The sequence below is a fragment of the Thermobia domestica genome, chromosome 10 (assembly GCF_964235325.1).
Source record: "Thermobia domestica chromosome 10, izTheDome1.hap1.1, whole genome shotgun sequence".
Taxonomy (NCBI): Eukaryota; Metazoa; Arthropoda; class Insecta; order Zygentoma; family Lepismatidae; genus Thermobia; species Thermobia domestica.
In genome coordinates this window covers 155,094,327-155,113,699 of record NC_137463.1, presented here as the reverse complement: position 1 = coordinate 155,113,699, position 19,373 = coordinate 155,094,327, and the positions used below count along the sequence as shown (strand labels likewise).

Below are 19,373 nucleotides of genomic sequence, written 5' to 3'. Positions count from 1 at the left end.
CTAACACGGTTTTCTTGCAGTAAAGAGAATCAGCTCCATGCTCTTTATATGTTATCGATTGCACATCACATTATTGGATACATAAACTATGGGCGAGATTACATTTTTGAGTTAATAACCTACATGTAATTTTGAGACTGTTTATTGTCTTATTGATTTTTCAACAAACAAGGCTATGGATTGGGCAGGGCCCCCCTTTCACTAATGCCCTCCCTTCGCTAGCACTGCGGGTCTGTTAGTTCACCACTGGTTACTGTGAATGAGAACGAAGTTTTTAAATCGTTATAATTATTCAAGCAATATCTTAAGTGATTTTGCAGACGGCAGGGCCCACCCGGAAATTTCCGGGCGGCCCAGTCCGCCTCTGAATAGGAACACATATAAAATTAACTTCTATTTATAAATTAAATACTGCATATTTTGCATGTAAGCTATACGTACTGTCAATATAGTCAAAACTTAACAAGCCAATACAAATAATAATAATAATAAAAACAAACAAAATAAGCTTATATTTACGTATATTGACAGAAAGCATATCTGCTCAAATACACAAAAAATCTTAAAAATAAATATTCACAAGAGTAAGAAAGATGATAAAAATTCGAATATTTGATCAATCGTAATTCATATTATGTCTTCTTTCAAGGTCTCTGATTTCCAAAATATCAGTTTTTAATCGCAGCTTCATAATCTCTCTCCAAATGTCCTGTCTGTGCTGTACATTTAAGATTCCTAGTCTCATGAGAGTATTCTCATTTATCCTTACCAATGTTCGGCCAGTTATATCGTGCTGAAAGGGTAAAAAAGAGTACAAAAATATGTATTAATAAAGTGATAATTTATTATTATTGCATTTATTTTTATCTTGATAAAATTTCACATGTAATAAGATGTTCAAATACAAGGGTTGGATTTTTAGTAATGGCAACACTGCAATACATACATTCGGAAACAAAGCAATCCATTATAATTCATACCAACGGTAGGTTAGATGCCGACACTCCCTCAGAGCACATGAATTCGCCTGTCCTCCCCTCCATGCGCGCGCAGCGCCAGCAGTTAGAAGACAATTCTGAGTGAGTGCTCGTGGACTACAGTCACGCTGCGTGAGTGCTCACGGAATACAGTCATGTTTACGAAGCAAGATCAGAGGAGCTGGTTGAAAATCGAATGTGCTAGAGGTAGGAATAAAAAAAAATGCTACGAAGTATTGCAAGATGTTTGCGGTGCAAGTGCATTACCACACCGTACAGTAGCAAGGTGGGTCAAAGCCTTTAATGACGGACGACAAAATGTCACAGACATGTCTCGCTCCGGCCATCCTCCTGTAGGTGAAGATGTTCAGAACGTGAAGATGATGTTCAGAACGTGAACGCGTTAGTGCTAGCGGATCGGAACGCCACGATTCGTCAATTGACCAACGACACAGGACTAGCGCATTCGACTGTGCTGTAAAATTCTGAAGAAGAACCTGGGATTGCGTAAAATCGCCTCAAGGTGGATTCCACAAGATATGACTAAACAACACAAGTGCTTGCGATATGATGCCGCTCGAACACATTTGGAGCGGTATCAACGTGAAGGTGAGGCCTTCTTACGGCGGATCATTGCTATTGCTGGGCCAGAGCGTATGAACCACAGCTGAAACGGCAATCAAACGGCGTCATCCTGGGTCACCGAGAAAAACAACAGTTCGGAATATCCCAATCAATGAAAGCTATGCTCATCATTGCATATGATTGGGATGGTGTAATCATAATCCATACCGTTCTCCGAGGACACACCGTTAGTGCAGAGTACTACTGCAATTTTTTTGCAAAACAATCTGCGAGCAACTATAAGACGAAACCGACGCCTCTTCTTGACGAACCCACCCATCATTCTGCATGACAATGCAAGGGCACATTCAGCAGATGCGATCACTGATTTGTTGTATCGTTGGGGTTGGGAAGTGCTGTATCACTCCCCCGCCACCAGTATTCTCTAGATTTAAATCCTTGCGACTACGACCTCTTCCCGAAGATGAAGGAACCACTTCGTGGAACGCTTCTGTACAGTTGATAATCTCCTCCGGCGACCGATCGCTTCATCCGCATTATCCAGAAATTAGGCACTGCCAACGGCATCCAGTGGCTTCCACATCGCTGGGAACGGGAATGCGTGATTCACAATGCTGGTGATTACATCGAGGGCCTGTAAAACTTCAAACCTTGTAACTACTGTACCTCTCAAGATATACCGTTGTTGCCATTACTAAAAATCCAACTCTTGTAGAGCTGCATTGTAAAACAATAATAATAATAAGAAGAAGAAACTTGGAAAGTACAATTCCAAGTAGGCTGATCTAGATGTATATTTATGACCACTACCATCATTCGTCTCAAAAAACTTGTCACTATAGTCCCTTGTGAGGTGCGAACTCCGAACCTTTAAATTAGAAAAGATGAACGTTAGTCATTAAAGCCTATTCCGTTTATTGGAAAAATAAAATTACAGAAAACAGGCTTTTATGCATACAATGTACTTACAGTTAGCTTGCATTCAAATGTAAGAGTACACATTACTAGCTAGCTGATTTGTTAAAATGGATTTTCATATGCTAAAAATAATGCTTCTTTTTTACAGGTTACAGTTAAGTGAGGAGTTGCTGAGTCCATCATGGTATCCAAGTAGGCTGGCAAGATAAATCAACTGTTCTATTTTAGGCATTACTACCTTTACTTCATCCGAATCACTACTACTAGATAAAGAATCTGCTTTTAATTTGATTGGATTCCTAATTTCAACTATCAAATCTTCCTATTGATTGTTTGTACGTTCATTTTTTCTCCTTGACTACGCTTCTTACATTTGTGTTTCTCTATTATACATCAATCGTTAATAAATTCTCTAATGAACGATAAACCTCACCTACAAAGGAAGGTAATAATCCCGACGATATGAGACCTATTTTTATCGTGACTTCCTTACCCTATCAAATTTATCGATTAAAGAAAGAAATATAAATGAAATTTATACCTCTTTTTCAATCTTTCTTTAATATCAAGATTGGAGTTTGAATTTCTAAATTTCTCCTTTAATGTTTTCTTTAAATCATTACATACGATACTGTCAGATTCTTTCTTTTGAAAGAAAATATTAATGTATCGTGTATTTAAACTTTTCAAAACACTCATTACCATCATACTAATTTATTGACACGCGTAATCAAATTCTTTGAAAAACGATGGCATTTCCCCATCTAATATCAGATATTGACAGTTCGGATAACTGAGACTGCATATTCACAGGAAACAGTTGGATTTGTTTATTCTCTTGACCTTGCACTACTGAATTATCAGCATTTTGTTGTACCAACATTGTTGTATTTTTAGTGTCTTACATTTTAGTTAGAACGTATTCTTTCTTGTTCGTGCAGGAATTACGCAATCTCGTATACTGAGCATGTTATCTAATTAATAATTTTTCTGATGTGATTACTAGTCTAAATGATACCATCAATTGAATCAGTTATTGCAGAAACCACACGTGTAACATTTCTGTGTTTTTAAGAAAACGCACAAAAACAAAACTACTTTATTTCATTAATTGTTGTTGACAAATACTTAGAAAAATGCATATTGTAGATGTATTGTTACTTGTTGTGACTGTTATGTCAAGGTTAGACGAAAACGCAGCACCGTTGATTTTTTTTTTTAAATGTTAACAAATATGCACATGTGTTGTTTCTGCATGAAATGACTTGTCCTAACATAAGTTCCCTCTTTATACCTTTATTTGTACATCATAAATGCCTGCAGCGCGACAAAAAAAGTAATATTGCTCTTGAAATCGGAGATAACTTGTAAAGTGTTCCACAACTGTTGTCTGAAATAAACGTTCCTTTTGCGTATTGAAGAATATAATCGATTATCTTTGTACATGCATGAAGACAAGAAAAAAAAACTACATGGCAACAAAAATAGTTAAAAATCAGTACCTAAAAAAAGATGAAACAAAATCCAACGTCCGTTTGGTTAGTCTTCATCATCTTCAACATCGGAGGGGATGTGAGCATCAAGTTGTTCACTGACAGTTGGCCACCTTAATAATGGATTGTAGAACCAGTCGTAGCCGTGGGTGTATAGTTCCAGTTTTCGCAAATCCTCAATCTTCTTCTTGTGAATGGGGATTTTACCTGCAGGGTAGGCCTTTCTGGTAGGAAGAGAAGGGGCTCTGGTGGTCTTAGCAAAACTGAAGGTATTCGCACCCAAACCATCGATGAATGTTTTTGCCACAACCTTCCCTTTCTCACGGGTGCTGTAGGTAAACTCCTTGTGTGAAGAGATCCTGAAATGTTCTCTAGGGATTCCTCTTCCATAAGATTCATCTGAGAGTACAGTCTTTTTGTAAAATGCTTCCCACCAGTCTTTGAAAGACAAAATAGCACTAGTCACAACCTCTTCAACACTGAACCTGCCCGTAGCACTTGCTTGTTCGATGAGCTCACAATATTGCTCAGGAGTGTAAATCGTATCGACTCTTCGTAGAAGTCGTTTGATGTTACCAAAGTCATAGTCACAGGGTAGGAAGGAATGTCCCCTAGTAGGGAAATAGTGCGTAATTGATTCAAATCTACCGCTGTCACACAAGGATAACAAAAATCATCCACTGTGTTATTTTTGTTTTGGCCTGCTGCATCGTCAAAAAAAGCAAGAGCTTCTTCACAGTACGAGGTACGTCATTTTCAAAGTAGTTCAATAAAAACGTACAAACTTCATCTGGAGATTTACGAGCCTGTCCTTCATGGTACACAAAAAATTTCGCGTTGGTAGTTTTCAAGTTGTGAATACAGAAGATGTTTACCCATAGTTGCCGGAGATAAAATACGTCCTGTACGGGAATCAGAGGCAAAGGTTGGTTCTGCATATAGTCAAATGTTACTGCCATAGTATCGTTATCTTCGTTGATAGTTGCTGCCTGCAAGGCACTATAGAACTTCTTAGCGCGCCTTCGATGTATCATCATTTCTGCAGTAGCATTCCGTTTTGTATTTTCACTTAGAGCAGGATCTAACAACTATACTTTAAAACTTTCACATTTACTAGACATTTACTTGAGGCCTGCCGAAACTATAATCAAAATTTTCTAAGAATTATCGACGATAAAAACTGTATTTAACCTTATTGGCGAATTCCGGGTACTCTTTCAAAAGCAGCTTATGCATAATCTTCATATTGAGCCTTGAATCTAGATAGAATTGCTGTCTCCCACCGTAGTGCGTCTCTTTAACTTCCAACTTGGCAATATGATTATGTATCACCATTAGAGATGCAAAAAAGCCGGCTTTTTTGAATCGATGGTTTTTTCACATAAAAAGCCGGCTTTTTTGGGAAAAAAACGAGAATTTTGGAAATTTTGGCTTTTTTCAATTTCATGATTTTTCTATCTAAATAGCTTTCTTATAGTATATTTTATAGTTAGATAAGAATTCCATGACCTGAATGTGATATTTCGCTCTGAAATTCACCATCAAGATGGATGGAGCACATGTTTTACGAATTAAAGCTAACATGAAGAATGTAGTATTTGAGGATAATTTTAGAGGCTATTTAACTTTATTTTAACTTTTGAGTTATCGACATCTTTTTTCTTCTCTAGTTTGTCATCCGTGTTTCATTCCTAAGAGCTTTTAGTACTCTAGCTTCTAGCGCAAAAGTTAAACTTGCCCGTCAAAGCGTACGTTTTTCAATATATCCGTCAAACCGTACTTCTACATTTCTGTTATACTGTAGCTGTGAAGTGATTTAGCAATAATTTTCCGGACACAACCTTGAATACCGATTTATACAAATAATCAGTATCGGATTTAGAAAAGTACTTTAGGAGGGTTTTTTCTGATTGTTTCGTTTCCTAAAATGTCCTAATTTTATTTGGGAGGTGCTTGAAGTTTATGAGTACAGGCATAACTAATATTTCGTTTCGTTTACATGTTTAGCAATAATCTTCCGGATACAACTTTAAAAATCATTTTATACTGAGAATCAGTGGCGGATTTAGAAAAGTATTTTGGGAAGGGTTTTTCTTACTAATGTTTAGTTTTTTTTAAACATTCGTAATTTTTATTTGACGGGAGCTTAAAGTTTATGAGTGAAGGTATAAATAATAGATATTTCGTTTGTTGCAGACATTCCGTAACTTTGGGGAACGGGCTTCAGTCCGAAAGACCGCCCCTATAACCTTCGCAAAACCGTCACTCCTGGTAATTAGTAATAATAACGATTTAAAAACAATAGGAAAGGAAGTCGCCCAACTCACAGTACACGCACTATTTCTACATTCACAGATGGAATGAAGAAAAGCTTTGTCAGAATGGTCGAATGCTGGTTGAATCCCGGACTTCCCAATAGAAGCGCAAAAGCTAATCACTCAGTCATGTTTGTTGTGCAGTTGTATTTAGCTTAACTTAAATATATTTCGTAGTGCTTTTTTTTTGGGGGGGGGGGAGGAAGTTCCGTAATGATATGTTGAATCCCTCTTGTTAAAAATTCAGAAAACTTGAGGATTGGGTAAACTGTGATGGTGGTTCTATAAAACTTAACTGTAGAATTTCAAGAATATACAGAACCAAAAGCTCTAGATGTGCAGCCTTTAAGTGTATCATATAAATCTAAGTATTTCTCTTATGTTTTAATTTTATTTTGTTTCAAAAAGAGGGTATGGAATATTTTGAAGTAAAAATACTACATACTATTTTGCTAGTTATTTGTGTATTCTTTTAAAAGAAGTGTTTACTTTTAGGGTTGGCTGGTTTACTCCAACTTTTTTTTTTTTTTTTTTTAATAACTGGTTTAAACCACGAAAATAAAAAGAATGAAAAATGCGAATCGTGTGAACTTCATGGTGACGTTTCCAGATATCAAACCACCTGCAATAGTTTTATTTCCCTTTCACCTTTTAATCAAGGTGTCCCATGTTCAATTCTCGGTCGAACCACAAACCTTCTTTCATGCGTAACCCAAGTAGCGGTTCGGATGTCAGTTTAAGCGAAAGTCTTCTTCTTGATAACCTCGGTATTTCGTAAGGATGTTAAGCCTAAACACACGAAACAAACCAAATTGTATATTTCTGCATGCCTAAATGCCTGCTGTTTTATAAAGAAGCCAAGATTGCTTAAATATATTGATAGAAATTGGCAAAATTTATCGATTGCCTACGTAGCTTCCAACATTAGCTTGGATTGGAGTTTCAATGATATCTACGTACTAAATTTGTAATTTAACACCTCAGTTTTAGCGTACTGATTATGGTACGTTGACCTTTAAATTTTACATGCAAAGCAATAACAGGATTTTCCCGTTATTGTCTTACATTTCAAGTAATGACGGGATTTTCCCAATGGCTAGGGCGGGAGGTTCTCAATTTAAGAAATTTACTGACCGGACTTCTTTAAGCTTATGGGAATTCTTCCGGCATAACCCCGCTGTTGCATAATAACACCAAGGCAAAACAAACTTATTTATGTGAATATGTAATATAAATACATAAAGCAAAAAATCTAAATCCAAAAAGCCTGGTTTAAACCAAAAAAGCCTGGTTTAAACATCCCCAAAAAAACGGGTTTTTGGCATTATCAAAAACAACCATGGTTCTTGCCAACTCTGCTTACTTTTGTATATAGGAGGTTTAAAAATTCTTATTATATACATTGGTTAATCCTGTGGAATTCATAATGTAAATATGTTGAAGAAAAATTGTTTGAAATATCTTTTCGAAATTCATAGTTTATTTTCGATGTTTCATATTATTATCAGCATCAACCACTAATTAAATGATTTTTTGTGTTATAGAGAAGCGATACAAAGTCTGTTTTATCAATTTAAAGCAGTATTTTGAAAAAAGCCCAAAATTTCCCAAGCAAAAAAGCGAAGCAGAAAAAAAACGAGTTTTTTCCGAGCCCTTGCATCTCTAATCACCATACAAATTACACCGGGCAAAGCGTTACCACTTCGGATTTTTCCTCTTTGATCTTTAGGAGCTTTCCCAGCCACAAGCAGATTACAAATGCTACGTACCCTATTAGCAGTTATTCCATGCAATTTCATGAACGTATTGTTACAAATAGTTTGTAGCTTTCCATTTCTCTTTATGTGGTACGTAAAGAAGTGATTCTTCGCCACATGTTTAACGTCAGAGTTAGTTTCGCTAGGACCGGGTTCCGTTCCTGCGTTTGCTGTTTCTTCAGTGTCGCAGCTGCGGTAACTTACGTCTTCGTTTGCAGCCTCTCGTTTCTATCAGACTTTGTAGATATGTATCTTGCACATTTTTACTTTCCATTGAATAGAAGTAAGCCCAAAGTTCGCTTTCGTCCCCTCGGTCACATTCGAATAACATTTGTCACCACACCTACACACATACGTCTCTTGCACTTTTTCAGCGACATCTTTACATTTATACGATTTATATGCACTGCCCTTTACTCGTGCATTACGAATGACATTTCGCTTGTATTTGTCTTGATTCACTACTCCATTTCTATTCTTTACTGAAACCTCGGAATCGGAGTCACTGGTGTTAGACATTTTACTTTTGCTCACAGACTTCCACACAACTACCTTTCTCTCTGTATTCACAATAACACGAACAACGTCTGCTGCGATAGCCCTAATGCACTGTCAAATCAGACTACCAACGGTAACATGTGTCTGTCAGACTACCCACTCTGCCACGCTATTTGCTTTCCAGAACGAAAATTTCCATTCTGTACATTATTAGAGTCAATGGAGAAAAAATACTCGAAGCTGCCAATAACGTGCTTGTATATTTGGAAGTACAAGGGCACAAATCCCTCTTTTCTCATCAAAAGTTACTGAATATAAGCAAAGAAACTCAACTATACTGATTTGGAGTGAGAAATTTCACATGAAGGAAAGATTTTTCCTTTCTCCAGACATTATTTTGATTAACGAAAAGTTTTCTAGTAGTTAAATTTAGTGCTTTTGATGCGAGAAAACGGATTTGTACCCCTGGACTTCCATATACGCGAGAACTTTGAACTGGTAGCTTCGAGTATTTTCCCTCATTCACTCCAATAATGTACAGAATGGAATAATATGCGTCCAGAACACGAACCAACGATATCAGAGCATTTTACTTTACAGCAGAAACAACATATGTGCTGCACATGCGTTGTTTCTGCAATAATCAGAAACTTCGGCGCTATTTAAAACACGTTTAGCAATACAGTACATAGTAGTTTTCTGCACTAAACGGTGCAGCTTGCTATCCTCTTTCAAAATTCATGGCTAACTCAAAACCGTCAAAAAATGTCACATATGTGGTTTCTGCAATAACTCACCCAATTTATGTTAATCTTGCAATAATATAATTACCTAAACATCGAAACTGACTTGAATATTCCCGTATCACTAAAATCATAAATAAAAATTTAACCAATAACCTGCAATAATGTAGTCGTACAGAATTTTCCACTTTCAAATCCGAACCATAATTTAAGTACCATTTATATATCACCTTATGGAATCTCATCATAATGGTCTATCGTCGTAACTGCAGTTATCAACCATGTGACTTGTCATACTACTGATTATAATGCATCTGTTATGGCACAAAACTATTGACAGGCAAAACTATTTTATGCCTTTCGAGTGTATTATATAGTGATAATAGCTCCACTACAGGACACACTGTCCTGATTGGCTGAAAACAGCAGAAAAATGTTCTAATTGGCTGTTGAGAATTACGTGATAAAATGGATAGAAAATTTAAAAACTTGCGCTAAGCTCGTAAGTCTGTATGGCTTGTTTTGAGGTAGGTACGATGGTGGTTAAGAGTAATGTGATTAGAACGACAGAAAGTTGACTTGATTTAGAGTAGGGAACAAGGTGATCATAAATGGCTGGTAAATATAGTCATTCCTTGCCAGCTGTCGATGAAGAAATGCAGTATTAGTATATATTCAATTTTATTGTATGACTTATCAGGGAGCTTAAATTTTGTTTAAATTTTGATCAGTTATGGTATTACCTAGTCAACTTGCATTTTTGTACTGAAAAGTTTATTAAGAGTATTTGATTTTTTTCCAAAATAATGTTACTCCTACACGAAAGTATCAATTTTAACCTCATTCAATTGTATAAGAAACACATATAAGTTGCCTCCGTGGTCAAGTGGGTTTGTAAGAAACACATGCTGCCATCTGGCTTACTCGTTGTGAGTTTTCAATTTTTGAAGTGGCCGTACTATCTTCCAGAAAATTGTGGAGCGCGACGCAACACAAAACATGCAAAATCAATTATGACAACTACGGCTATAATTGCAACGACTATAATTGCAAACTAAAACACAGATTAAAGCCGTTACAGAATGTGACCTGAAGATATAGGTCTTTATTATGTAACACGCTTTACAAAATTTGCGGATAATAAGTAAGTTCATGGGACAGCAATATATGGTTGACACTAGGTTGGAAGAGGGAACTCGCTGTGTTGAATATCAACCGGATAAGAAAAATATACGGTAAGGAAGTTGTGGATTAAAGATGTCTTCGAGGTAGTTGGCAAATGCATTGGCCTTGTCCTGATCACAAGCTCAAGCGTTATTAATAGACAATTCAGACGATATATGAATGCAACTATGCTGTTAACTGTGTTAAAATATGCACTTAATATGCATTAACAAACTCTTTAACACATTTTAGTAACAATTAAGTAGCATCTATGTACTCTTAAAAAAAATTATCCGATTATCCATTTCTTTGGTGTTTTAAATCGTCAGATACAAACAGCAATCAGTTAGCGACACTCTAAAGCATGACTTCTGAGAACATTAGGAGCTAGTGGTCTACTATGCCACGCTTAGTTGCATGCATGGGGAGCATGCCCGCGACCGTTCAGTCTATTTGATGGACGGGTACCGCTACAATGTGTCGCACCCCGCCCGTAGTTCCTCAATATACGCTATTGATCCTCGTGCACGTAGTGCACCGTCAGAATTTGTCCCCTAATTCTGACTCGCCGAAGCGATGTAACCCCCATTCTCTGAGGGAGTGGGATACGCCCACTGCGCGGCCAGACCGAAGTCCTGAGTGCCTACCAGTTGACCTACTGGTGGAGGCGGTCCTGCTAGCGAGTCAGGCCCTACCATACTCTGCAGGCATGGTGCCCGAGCGTTATAAGGCAAGCTCACCTCCCGCACATGTTCACAGTTACCCAGGTCCCTGGGATTAGTTCCCATGTGCTACCGAATCCCACGGTATGACCACAACCCGGCGGAGTCCAACCCAATCCGGGAACCTCAGGCAATGCCCAAGGGGGCTCGTGTCCCGGCCCTGCCTACCTCTTTCGTTCAACTGGCAACCGCCGTGTGTAGAGGTACCACACACACGTCGAGATGCTGTGTATCTAATCCCGGATCCAATGGTACGTGTAAGTCACCATTTGAGTTTGGAAACGGCCCATATCCTGCAGGGTTACCTCCCTTCCGCGTAATTAGTACCGTTGCCCAGATATCTGGGATTGGACCTTTCCCGTTTCCGTTTGGTCCTCCTGCAGGCAGGAATCCGACTCTCCCCTCCCGGTAGGATCGTCCAAGGAATACGGGACTACCTCTCTTTTACGTGTTGAGGTACCACGTACACGCTGAGATACTCAGTATCTCTTCCCGGACCCAACAGCACGTGTAAATCGCCATTTGGGAGAAGGGCCGTGGCCACTGCTCTCCCCCGGTAGGGCCGCCCAAAGGACTACCTCACTTTTTACCGTGTTGAGGTACCACGTACGCTACCAGACCCAATGGGACGGGTTAGTTTCCCATTTGGGAGTCAGCGGGAGACCCGTAGGAATCCCTCATCCCCTAACTTCTGAGAACAGTAGAAACTAAGAACAGCGGAAAAGTTTTTTTTTAAATAATAATAATAATAATAATAATACTAATAATAATAATAATAATAATAATAATAATAATAATAAAAGCAGCCGCCACAGGGATTCGAACCACGTTGAAAAAAAGGAAGAACTACACACGCACGGCTATCGAAACACTCTCTAAAACAACCTTTCAGTTGTATTGAAAGCGAGGAAACTCCTCATATCTGCTTTGCTTTAACGATTTTTTTTAGATAAAAAAGCGTGTGTGTTTTCTTTAACTAAAAATTTTTTTTCTGCATTTGTCAAATACTATTTTGCACTGAAACTAACAATGCATTAAGTACAGGAATATTTCAAACTGCAATCCACAAGATGTGTTGGGAAGGCTTCATTACCCTTTCTTTTTTTTCCTTTCTTTCTTTTCTTAGACTTCCTCTCCTATTACTTTGAATGCGTTGTTGCCAAACTCACAATTTTAAGAAACTTAATGAAATTCAGGCACGCAATTATATTTTGGAGAAGTGTACATAAGGATTCTTAAAAAAAGTTTTTATTTAAAACTGTGATTTAACGTGATCAATCAATTATGAATATACACTTCACTCACGATTTCTCTACCGACTTGTATTCCTCGGACGATGTATTTACTCTATGGTTTGACACCACTGATATTGTTTCTTTTCGACCATTTCGTTTCAAGTATGTACTGTAGAAAGATGTTTTTTGACTGAGGATTCCATTTGCATTTAAATTAAACGACACTTAAAATTACTTTTGATATATTTTTTCTCAAAATGCTTTATTAAAATTATAACAATTTTAATCTAGGTTAAAAGGTTGCATTATAGAAACTCAATTCGATTCCTTTAGATCTACTGTGCAGCCATGTGTTGAGAGATTTGACGACATTGCTAACAAGACTTCTTATATAAAACAGAGTTAGATAAGATTTTGTCCATATCTTATTTCCACGGACAAAAGTTAGATAAGAAAGTATGTTACCTACTCATACACTCTAATGTTAAAAATAAACTTTTTTTCAGCAATATTAGCCATACAGACTATTTTTACATTGCCAGCAGGTATAAGTTTTTCACGTAAACCTAATTTGGCAAAGAATGATGTGTGATTTCTTACAGAAAACCAAGTGAACGCTTGTTAATGCAAAGCAAATTTTGTGTTTTAACTCGATAATCGATAGGAATCACGATAATCATAATAATAATCAAAAGAATAGGAATCAATCACAAAAGTCTGCAACTCGGCATCTGAAGGACTCCGAGGCATTTCTTATAAATTTGTGGGGCAAAAGAAATGAAATCATAAGATAGCTAGGCAGGTTTGACCTAAAGGGAAGTATCTCTACACATTCCAGATACATTAGAATAAAAGTTTGTTTTTTGAGAGAAAGTGGATGGAGCCGCCTACTGTCCTCCGATAAATATCGATATGGTGAGAAATTCTCGAATCATGACATGACGCGACTTTATCGGAAGTTGCTAGTGCTACCCGAGTTCCTGTATATTGTTACTATCTTGGCACACTTGGCAATTCCACACTGTGTTTCATGGCGTTAATAAGCTTTTGTTTGTACCTCTATACATCAGTAATTTACATTTACATCAAAATATTGCAGAAACTCACCTGTTGAAATTTTTCCCAGTACAGATGAAATTCCTCGTTGAAATGCCTTCTTAGCCAAGTTTGAACGTCTACAACTGTCCACATATAAACTGGCTTAGGACGAGCAGTCTTGTTCTGAAAAGTTGCAAATGACAAGAGCAACATTAATAAAAGACTATTACTATTACTTTTACGTAATTTCTTTAGCAACCATTTAGGGAACGAATGAATATTCTTCAACTACATTTTACACTGGTTTTACCACTGAAACGTTGCTATGAAAGCAAACATGTGAAGTTACAAACAAATATGAAAGTGTTTTAAATTCAAAATTATAAAATATCACTTGTAGTAGAGAATAGTCAATTGCCAAAGTCATACAGGGTAAATTTAAGGGGGACAACACTCACTGAGGACAGTAAATTCGTTCCCCGGTAGATTTGCGGAACTTCTTGCATATTTTGAAGTTTTCTCGAGAGTATATGATTTGCAAATTCGTCTTCGGCATGGGATACCAGTATTCGATTCTCGATAGGAACATATGTGATTCAGAGTCTATGTTAACACTCGATCTACGTCTTGGTGCTGAAAATGAATGATCGAATGAACTACTCATTTGCTTTAGGAACACCCGAAGATGAACGCATTTGTTTCAATGTATCATGAAAATATTATCGTGTCTCCATTTTAGAAGTAAATAAATAAACATACGATAACAAAGAAAGCAAATTAACTTTTCAAAATTACTTAGTTCTTTGTGTGTTTCAAATTACACTCTCACATATGTATGTTAATGGATATATAACCGAATATTTTTTACAGAATTGATTGAGTAGAGTAGAGGGCACGGTGGCTCAGTGGTGGAGTTTCCATATTTGGTGCAAGGAGGAATCCCTGCTTTAATTCGCGCCCAAGCGAGTTGGTGGTGGACATCGTGTTCGTAGCATTTCTCCGAGTATTGTTTCCTCCCACATTTTCATTCCACCAATTATTTTGTAGTTCTTTCATTAGTTCATTCGTCTCTTTTAGCCTAAACAACATAAGCGTACGATATAAAAGTAAAAATTTAATTTCATTTGTTTCTTCCCTTGAAACTCAATGTGAAGGGTTGTGTTAAAGATCAAAGTAAGATTATGTACTGGTTTATTTGTATCATGTACCACATTTATGAGTACTACTAAGTTTATTTTTGAAAAAGAATAAGTTACTTACATACACGAATATAGTTATAATTATTGGTTCCCAGCCAAAATGTGACACATACAATTTCTAGTCAATACTTGTCTCCTAAATACAAACCTCGTTAAAAATTGCAATCGATTTACTATAATTGAGTTACAGGACGCTGTCGATTTGGAGAATTTTCCTATGTAATGGTATTCCATACCTGTAAAAAGTTAATATTGAGTTGTTTTTTTCTGATCTTATCTTTGTTTTGTAAAGAGAGTGGAAACTGTTCAAGATCAGCTACGAAACACCTTTATTCATTGTTATGCGAGGTGTTTATTTGTGCAGACGCAATTGTGGTTTGATAAAACGAAGTTCAGGTTTGCATTTATAGAAGATCGTATTGGCGGATTATGTCGTCTGTTTATGATAAGGTTGGCATTTACTGAAACAGCCGAGTGATTTAATAAAACTTGCCACGTAAAGGCACTAATAAATGCTAGCAGTTACTGTTATGTTTCTGGTCAAATTGTGTTTCCTGGACAGCGAAGAAATATTACCCTTCTGTAAGAACAGCAAACTATCTGTATTTCTGTGAACACTGCAAATTTGGAGAGAGATAAAACTTGGGTTCCACAGGTATTTGTACGACCTGCTATAAAAATCTACTGGACTGGCTGAAACACAGAAGACCATCGATGCCATTTGTTATTTCCATGATATGCTTGGAGCCCACTAATCATACAAAGGAGTGCTATTTTCGTATTGTCCCACCAATACAATATATGCCTAATACGAAAATGAAGACAGCTGTTATAATATGTACCTTAAATTGCATTTTCTACATTATCATCTAAATGTCTTCCTAAAATGTTGCGCGGAGGTAAGTGATAAACACGATGAGTGTATATCTGTAATGGAGGAAAGTTATAGAAATGATTTTGGAGTTGTTACATATGTCTAGTGGTTAAGATAGTATGTGATTAATTTGTTTTAGAACTGAAATGGTTTCAATACAGAATATGGATGAGATACAAATTTGTATGTATGTTTGTGGCATAATGGATATAACTGTATTTAGTATCTATGATATAGATTATGAAAGGTATAACTCGAGTTGAGTAAACTATTAAATAAAATGAAGTTGGAAGAAATGCATTGCTTCTGTGATGAAATTCTAGTAACTGAGTACTTAATTTCAAATAATATTCCGCTGATTTGTACGTAGTGTAATTGGAAGTGTCTAGGCAGTAATATATATTATTTTGAGGTGAAGATTAATTTGATGAGTCCCACCTGCAAAATATATACATAACGAAACAATTAGGCAATTTGTAAAGGTGTGCAGAATAAGTTCACAGCATTAGCTTATCAAGAGTTTGCATTATATAATCAAATTACCATATATTTGGACTGTCAAATGATCAAGTGAGAAGAATGTTGATTGACAAGAATAACCTAACCTTCAATGAGGCAATACGATTTGCTTGTGTTATGGAAGGTGCAACTGAACAGATACCGTTCTTTGCTTCACAGGATACTCGACCAACGAAAACAGCAGCTCGTCCTTGTGATCAACAATTTAACCAGTCAAATAAAGCTGGCAAAATGTGGCAAAAGATCTGATAAGATTAAAGTCGCCTATGGAGTAAGGCAGTTGAGAGTAGAAAGCTTATTTGTCATCGCTGCGAAATATACCATGGATTTCGACACAGTCCTGCTTACCGTAATCAGTGTTTTGTATGTCACAGGTGGAATAATTTTTCATATGCCTGCAGACATCAGGCTTGTTCAAATGCAGCCGTCAGTTATTTTACGCTACACTTATAAGTACCAATGGATATTCTTCTGTGAATAACACATCGGAGCCGTTAGAACTGCCACTGACATATGCAGCTCAAGAAACGCATCAGACATCAATTCAACTCTTCAGGATGAAGTGAATGATAGTAAAAAAAGAAACTGGGAGGATGAGAAAGGAAGCTGTAGTTAGCAACAATAGTGCTAATCGCTCAAGTTCTAGATGAAGAAGAAAAAAGAAAGATGAAACAATGATCCTTGGGAAGCACACAGTCACTGGATATTGTTGACTTAGAATCTAGTTCTTTAATGGAAAAAAAAAAAAAAAAAAAAAAAAAACAGAAGTGGAAGGGAAAGTAATTTCTAACAGAAAAATATTTCAAGTTTAGTGAGAAACTTAGGAAAAATGAGGAAGAGTTATTGGTCAATTCTAAAGAAGGTATTTTCAAATATCTATCAAAGGAATTACGTAAACGAGAGGAAGAACATGTAAGAAGGGCAGTATGCAATATATGTCTGAGGAAATAACAGAGAGAGAGAGGGATGATTTGATTTGTTGGTTTAGTTGGTTTTGGACATCGCGGAAATGAAGAAGCAACTGGAAGCAGAGAAAAGAGAAAATAAGAATTTTAAAAATTAGATAGAAACTGTACAGTACGGTCAGAAGTATTGTCACTTTCCCTTTTTGTTTATATTGAACTTTTTTTTTAATTATTTTTATGTACGAGTATTTATATTCCATTTTCTTTTCAGATAGCTGACTCCTCCCGTTTTTCTTGTATGTGTACTTATTCTCTAATTTCTTTTCAGATGGCTGACACAAGTACCTTCAGTGTAAAAGAAAATGTTCTGACAACCGCATGAGCTCATGAACGTCCACATACCGGAAAACCATGAAAGATGTGTAATGAGACGGGAGTGACAAGACTTCCGAACCGTACTCTACAAGCAGTTTAATTTTATGTACAGTCCAATTCTTAAGGCAGCCCGGGAAAAATGTTTGGAGTTGGTAGAAATGGTTTTGGAATTGTTTTACATGTCCGGTGGTTAAGATAAACAGTATGTAATTATTTTCTTTTGTAACTGAAATGAATTCAACTTTTGTAAATGTAATGAACTGATACAGATTTGTATAGCAAGACTATCCATGATTTTGGATTGATTATTTTAACAAAAGAAATACTGATCAAAGCTTAAAACCCACTGTATTTTAAATTATAATATGTAACTGTTTCGGATATCTAACATATCCTTCTTCAGACACTATCGAATATAAATGAAAATACCTTATGTTCGATAGGTCTGAAGAAGGATATGTTAGATATCCGAAACCGTTACATATCATAATTTAAAATACAGTGGGTTTTAAGCTTTGGTCAGTGTTTCTTTTGTTAAAATAGATTTGTATGTATGACTATGGCATAACAGATATAATTGTATTTAATATCTACTGAAACAGGTTATGGAAAGTATGACTAGAGTTGAGTAAATTACTTAATGAAAAGAATTTGGAAGAAATGCATTGTTTTTATGATGAACTTCTAACAACTGAGTATCTACAATTTCAAATAATATTCCGTGGATTTGTAGGGGCTGTGATTGGGAGTGTCTAGGCAGTTACACATATTTTGAGATGCAGATTAATTTGATGGGTGCCATCTGCAAAATATATACATAGCAAAACTGGAAGGGAATAAAATTTGTTTTTATGTTGCCAAAGTATATGGTAACAGTAAGAAAAAATCTTTAAAAATTAAAAGTGGCGAAGCAACTCTCATTGATGCCAAGCAACTTCACATAGATTGACCGATTGTTAAAGCATTTATTATGGTGCTTAAAACCTTGCATAATGTAGATAGATTTAATCTTTTCGTACAGGTTAAGAACTGCCCAGCATACAAGATATTTATTATTGACTACACAAATCTCTTGATGCTTTAAATACATTTATTATGTTAGCAGACTCCCATTTTGCTAAATACGTTGGGCAAGGATTTTGTTTCACAACACACAGGGAGGTGCACGGGCTGAGGGAGTAAAAGGCAAGCGAGTGACAGTGTAAAGGTGTCGAAGGCACACCTTTGCAATACTTCAGAAAGTGCTTATTAGTATTAGGGTACATAAGATGCGTGGAGTGCTTACGGTGGCACATATGGAGGTCACGTACTACCTTATTACTGTAAGTACAAGATCTGCTGGATGTGTTCCTTGGACATTATTCTTTCTTTGTAAAGTAATAGGTCTATATTTTACCCTAATACTTCTAATTGTAATCCGGATCGTTCTCGATTTGTATCATTGTAAATATTTTTAGTTATTAAATCAACAGAGCGTGTTTTCCTTATATTGAGCGTGGAGTTGAGCGCATTCCTTTTAAAAAGCTTGAGTTTGAGAGAGTTAACTCACTTTTTACACTTTGAGTTTGACCTGAGCTAAGTTCGTTTAAAAAGTGGACGTTTACAACTCTGGAAAATACCACTTAGAGGTATAATTTGTGTTGTTGATATGTACTCTTTTCTGAAACGATATGTTTTCAATTATAATTTCATTGAATTAAATAGTTAACTTAGGAAGTACGAAAACCATCTCAAATACAGAGTGGTTAGTTTAGTAAATATTTTATGTTCTCTAAGAAAATTATGTAAAGAAATTACAATATTATTCTTTTACTTGTAAACTACTTTGAAAAAAATGGAATGGGGCTCACAAGCGCTGAAGGTCATATCAGGCGCGAGCCCACAGCTTAACATGCAATTCGAACCATTTAAGCTATTACTGCGAATTGTACGCAGGTCGTATGTTAGGAATATAGTTGTGTACGTTTCTAGAGAAAAAAATACTACCTAGTACACTAACCAATGTTTCTGAGGTTGCCTTCGTCTTTGGTTAGTTTGTACTCTAAGCCCACAAATC

At 36.4% G+C, this 19,373-nt stretch overlaps 1 protein-coding gene across 4 annotated transcripts in view; it reads right to left on the bottom strand.

The window, feature by feature from the left end:
- Positions 1–504: 504 nt before the first annotated feature.
- ave (sterile alpha motif domain-containing protein aveugle) overlaps positions 505–19,373 on the bottom strand; it is a 50,898-nt gene continuing 32,029 nt past the window's right edge. For all 4 annotated transcript variants that reach the window (XM_081728660.1, XM_081728659.1, XM_081728661.1 and 1 more), the window contains 2 exons: positions 13,515–13,628; positions 505–793 (listed from right to left, as the gene is read on the bottom strand). In XM_081728660.1, coding sequence (XP_081584786.1) covers positions 617–793; positions 13,515–13,628 — 291 coding nt within the window. In that variant the 3' untranslated portion in view covers positions 505–616. The remainder of the gene's footprint in view (positions 794–13,514; positions 13,629–19,373) is intronic.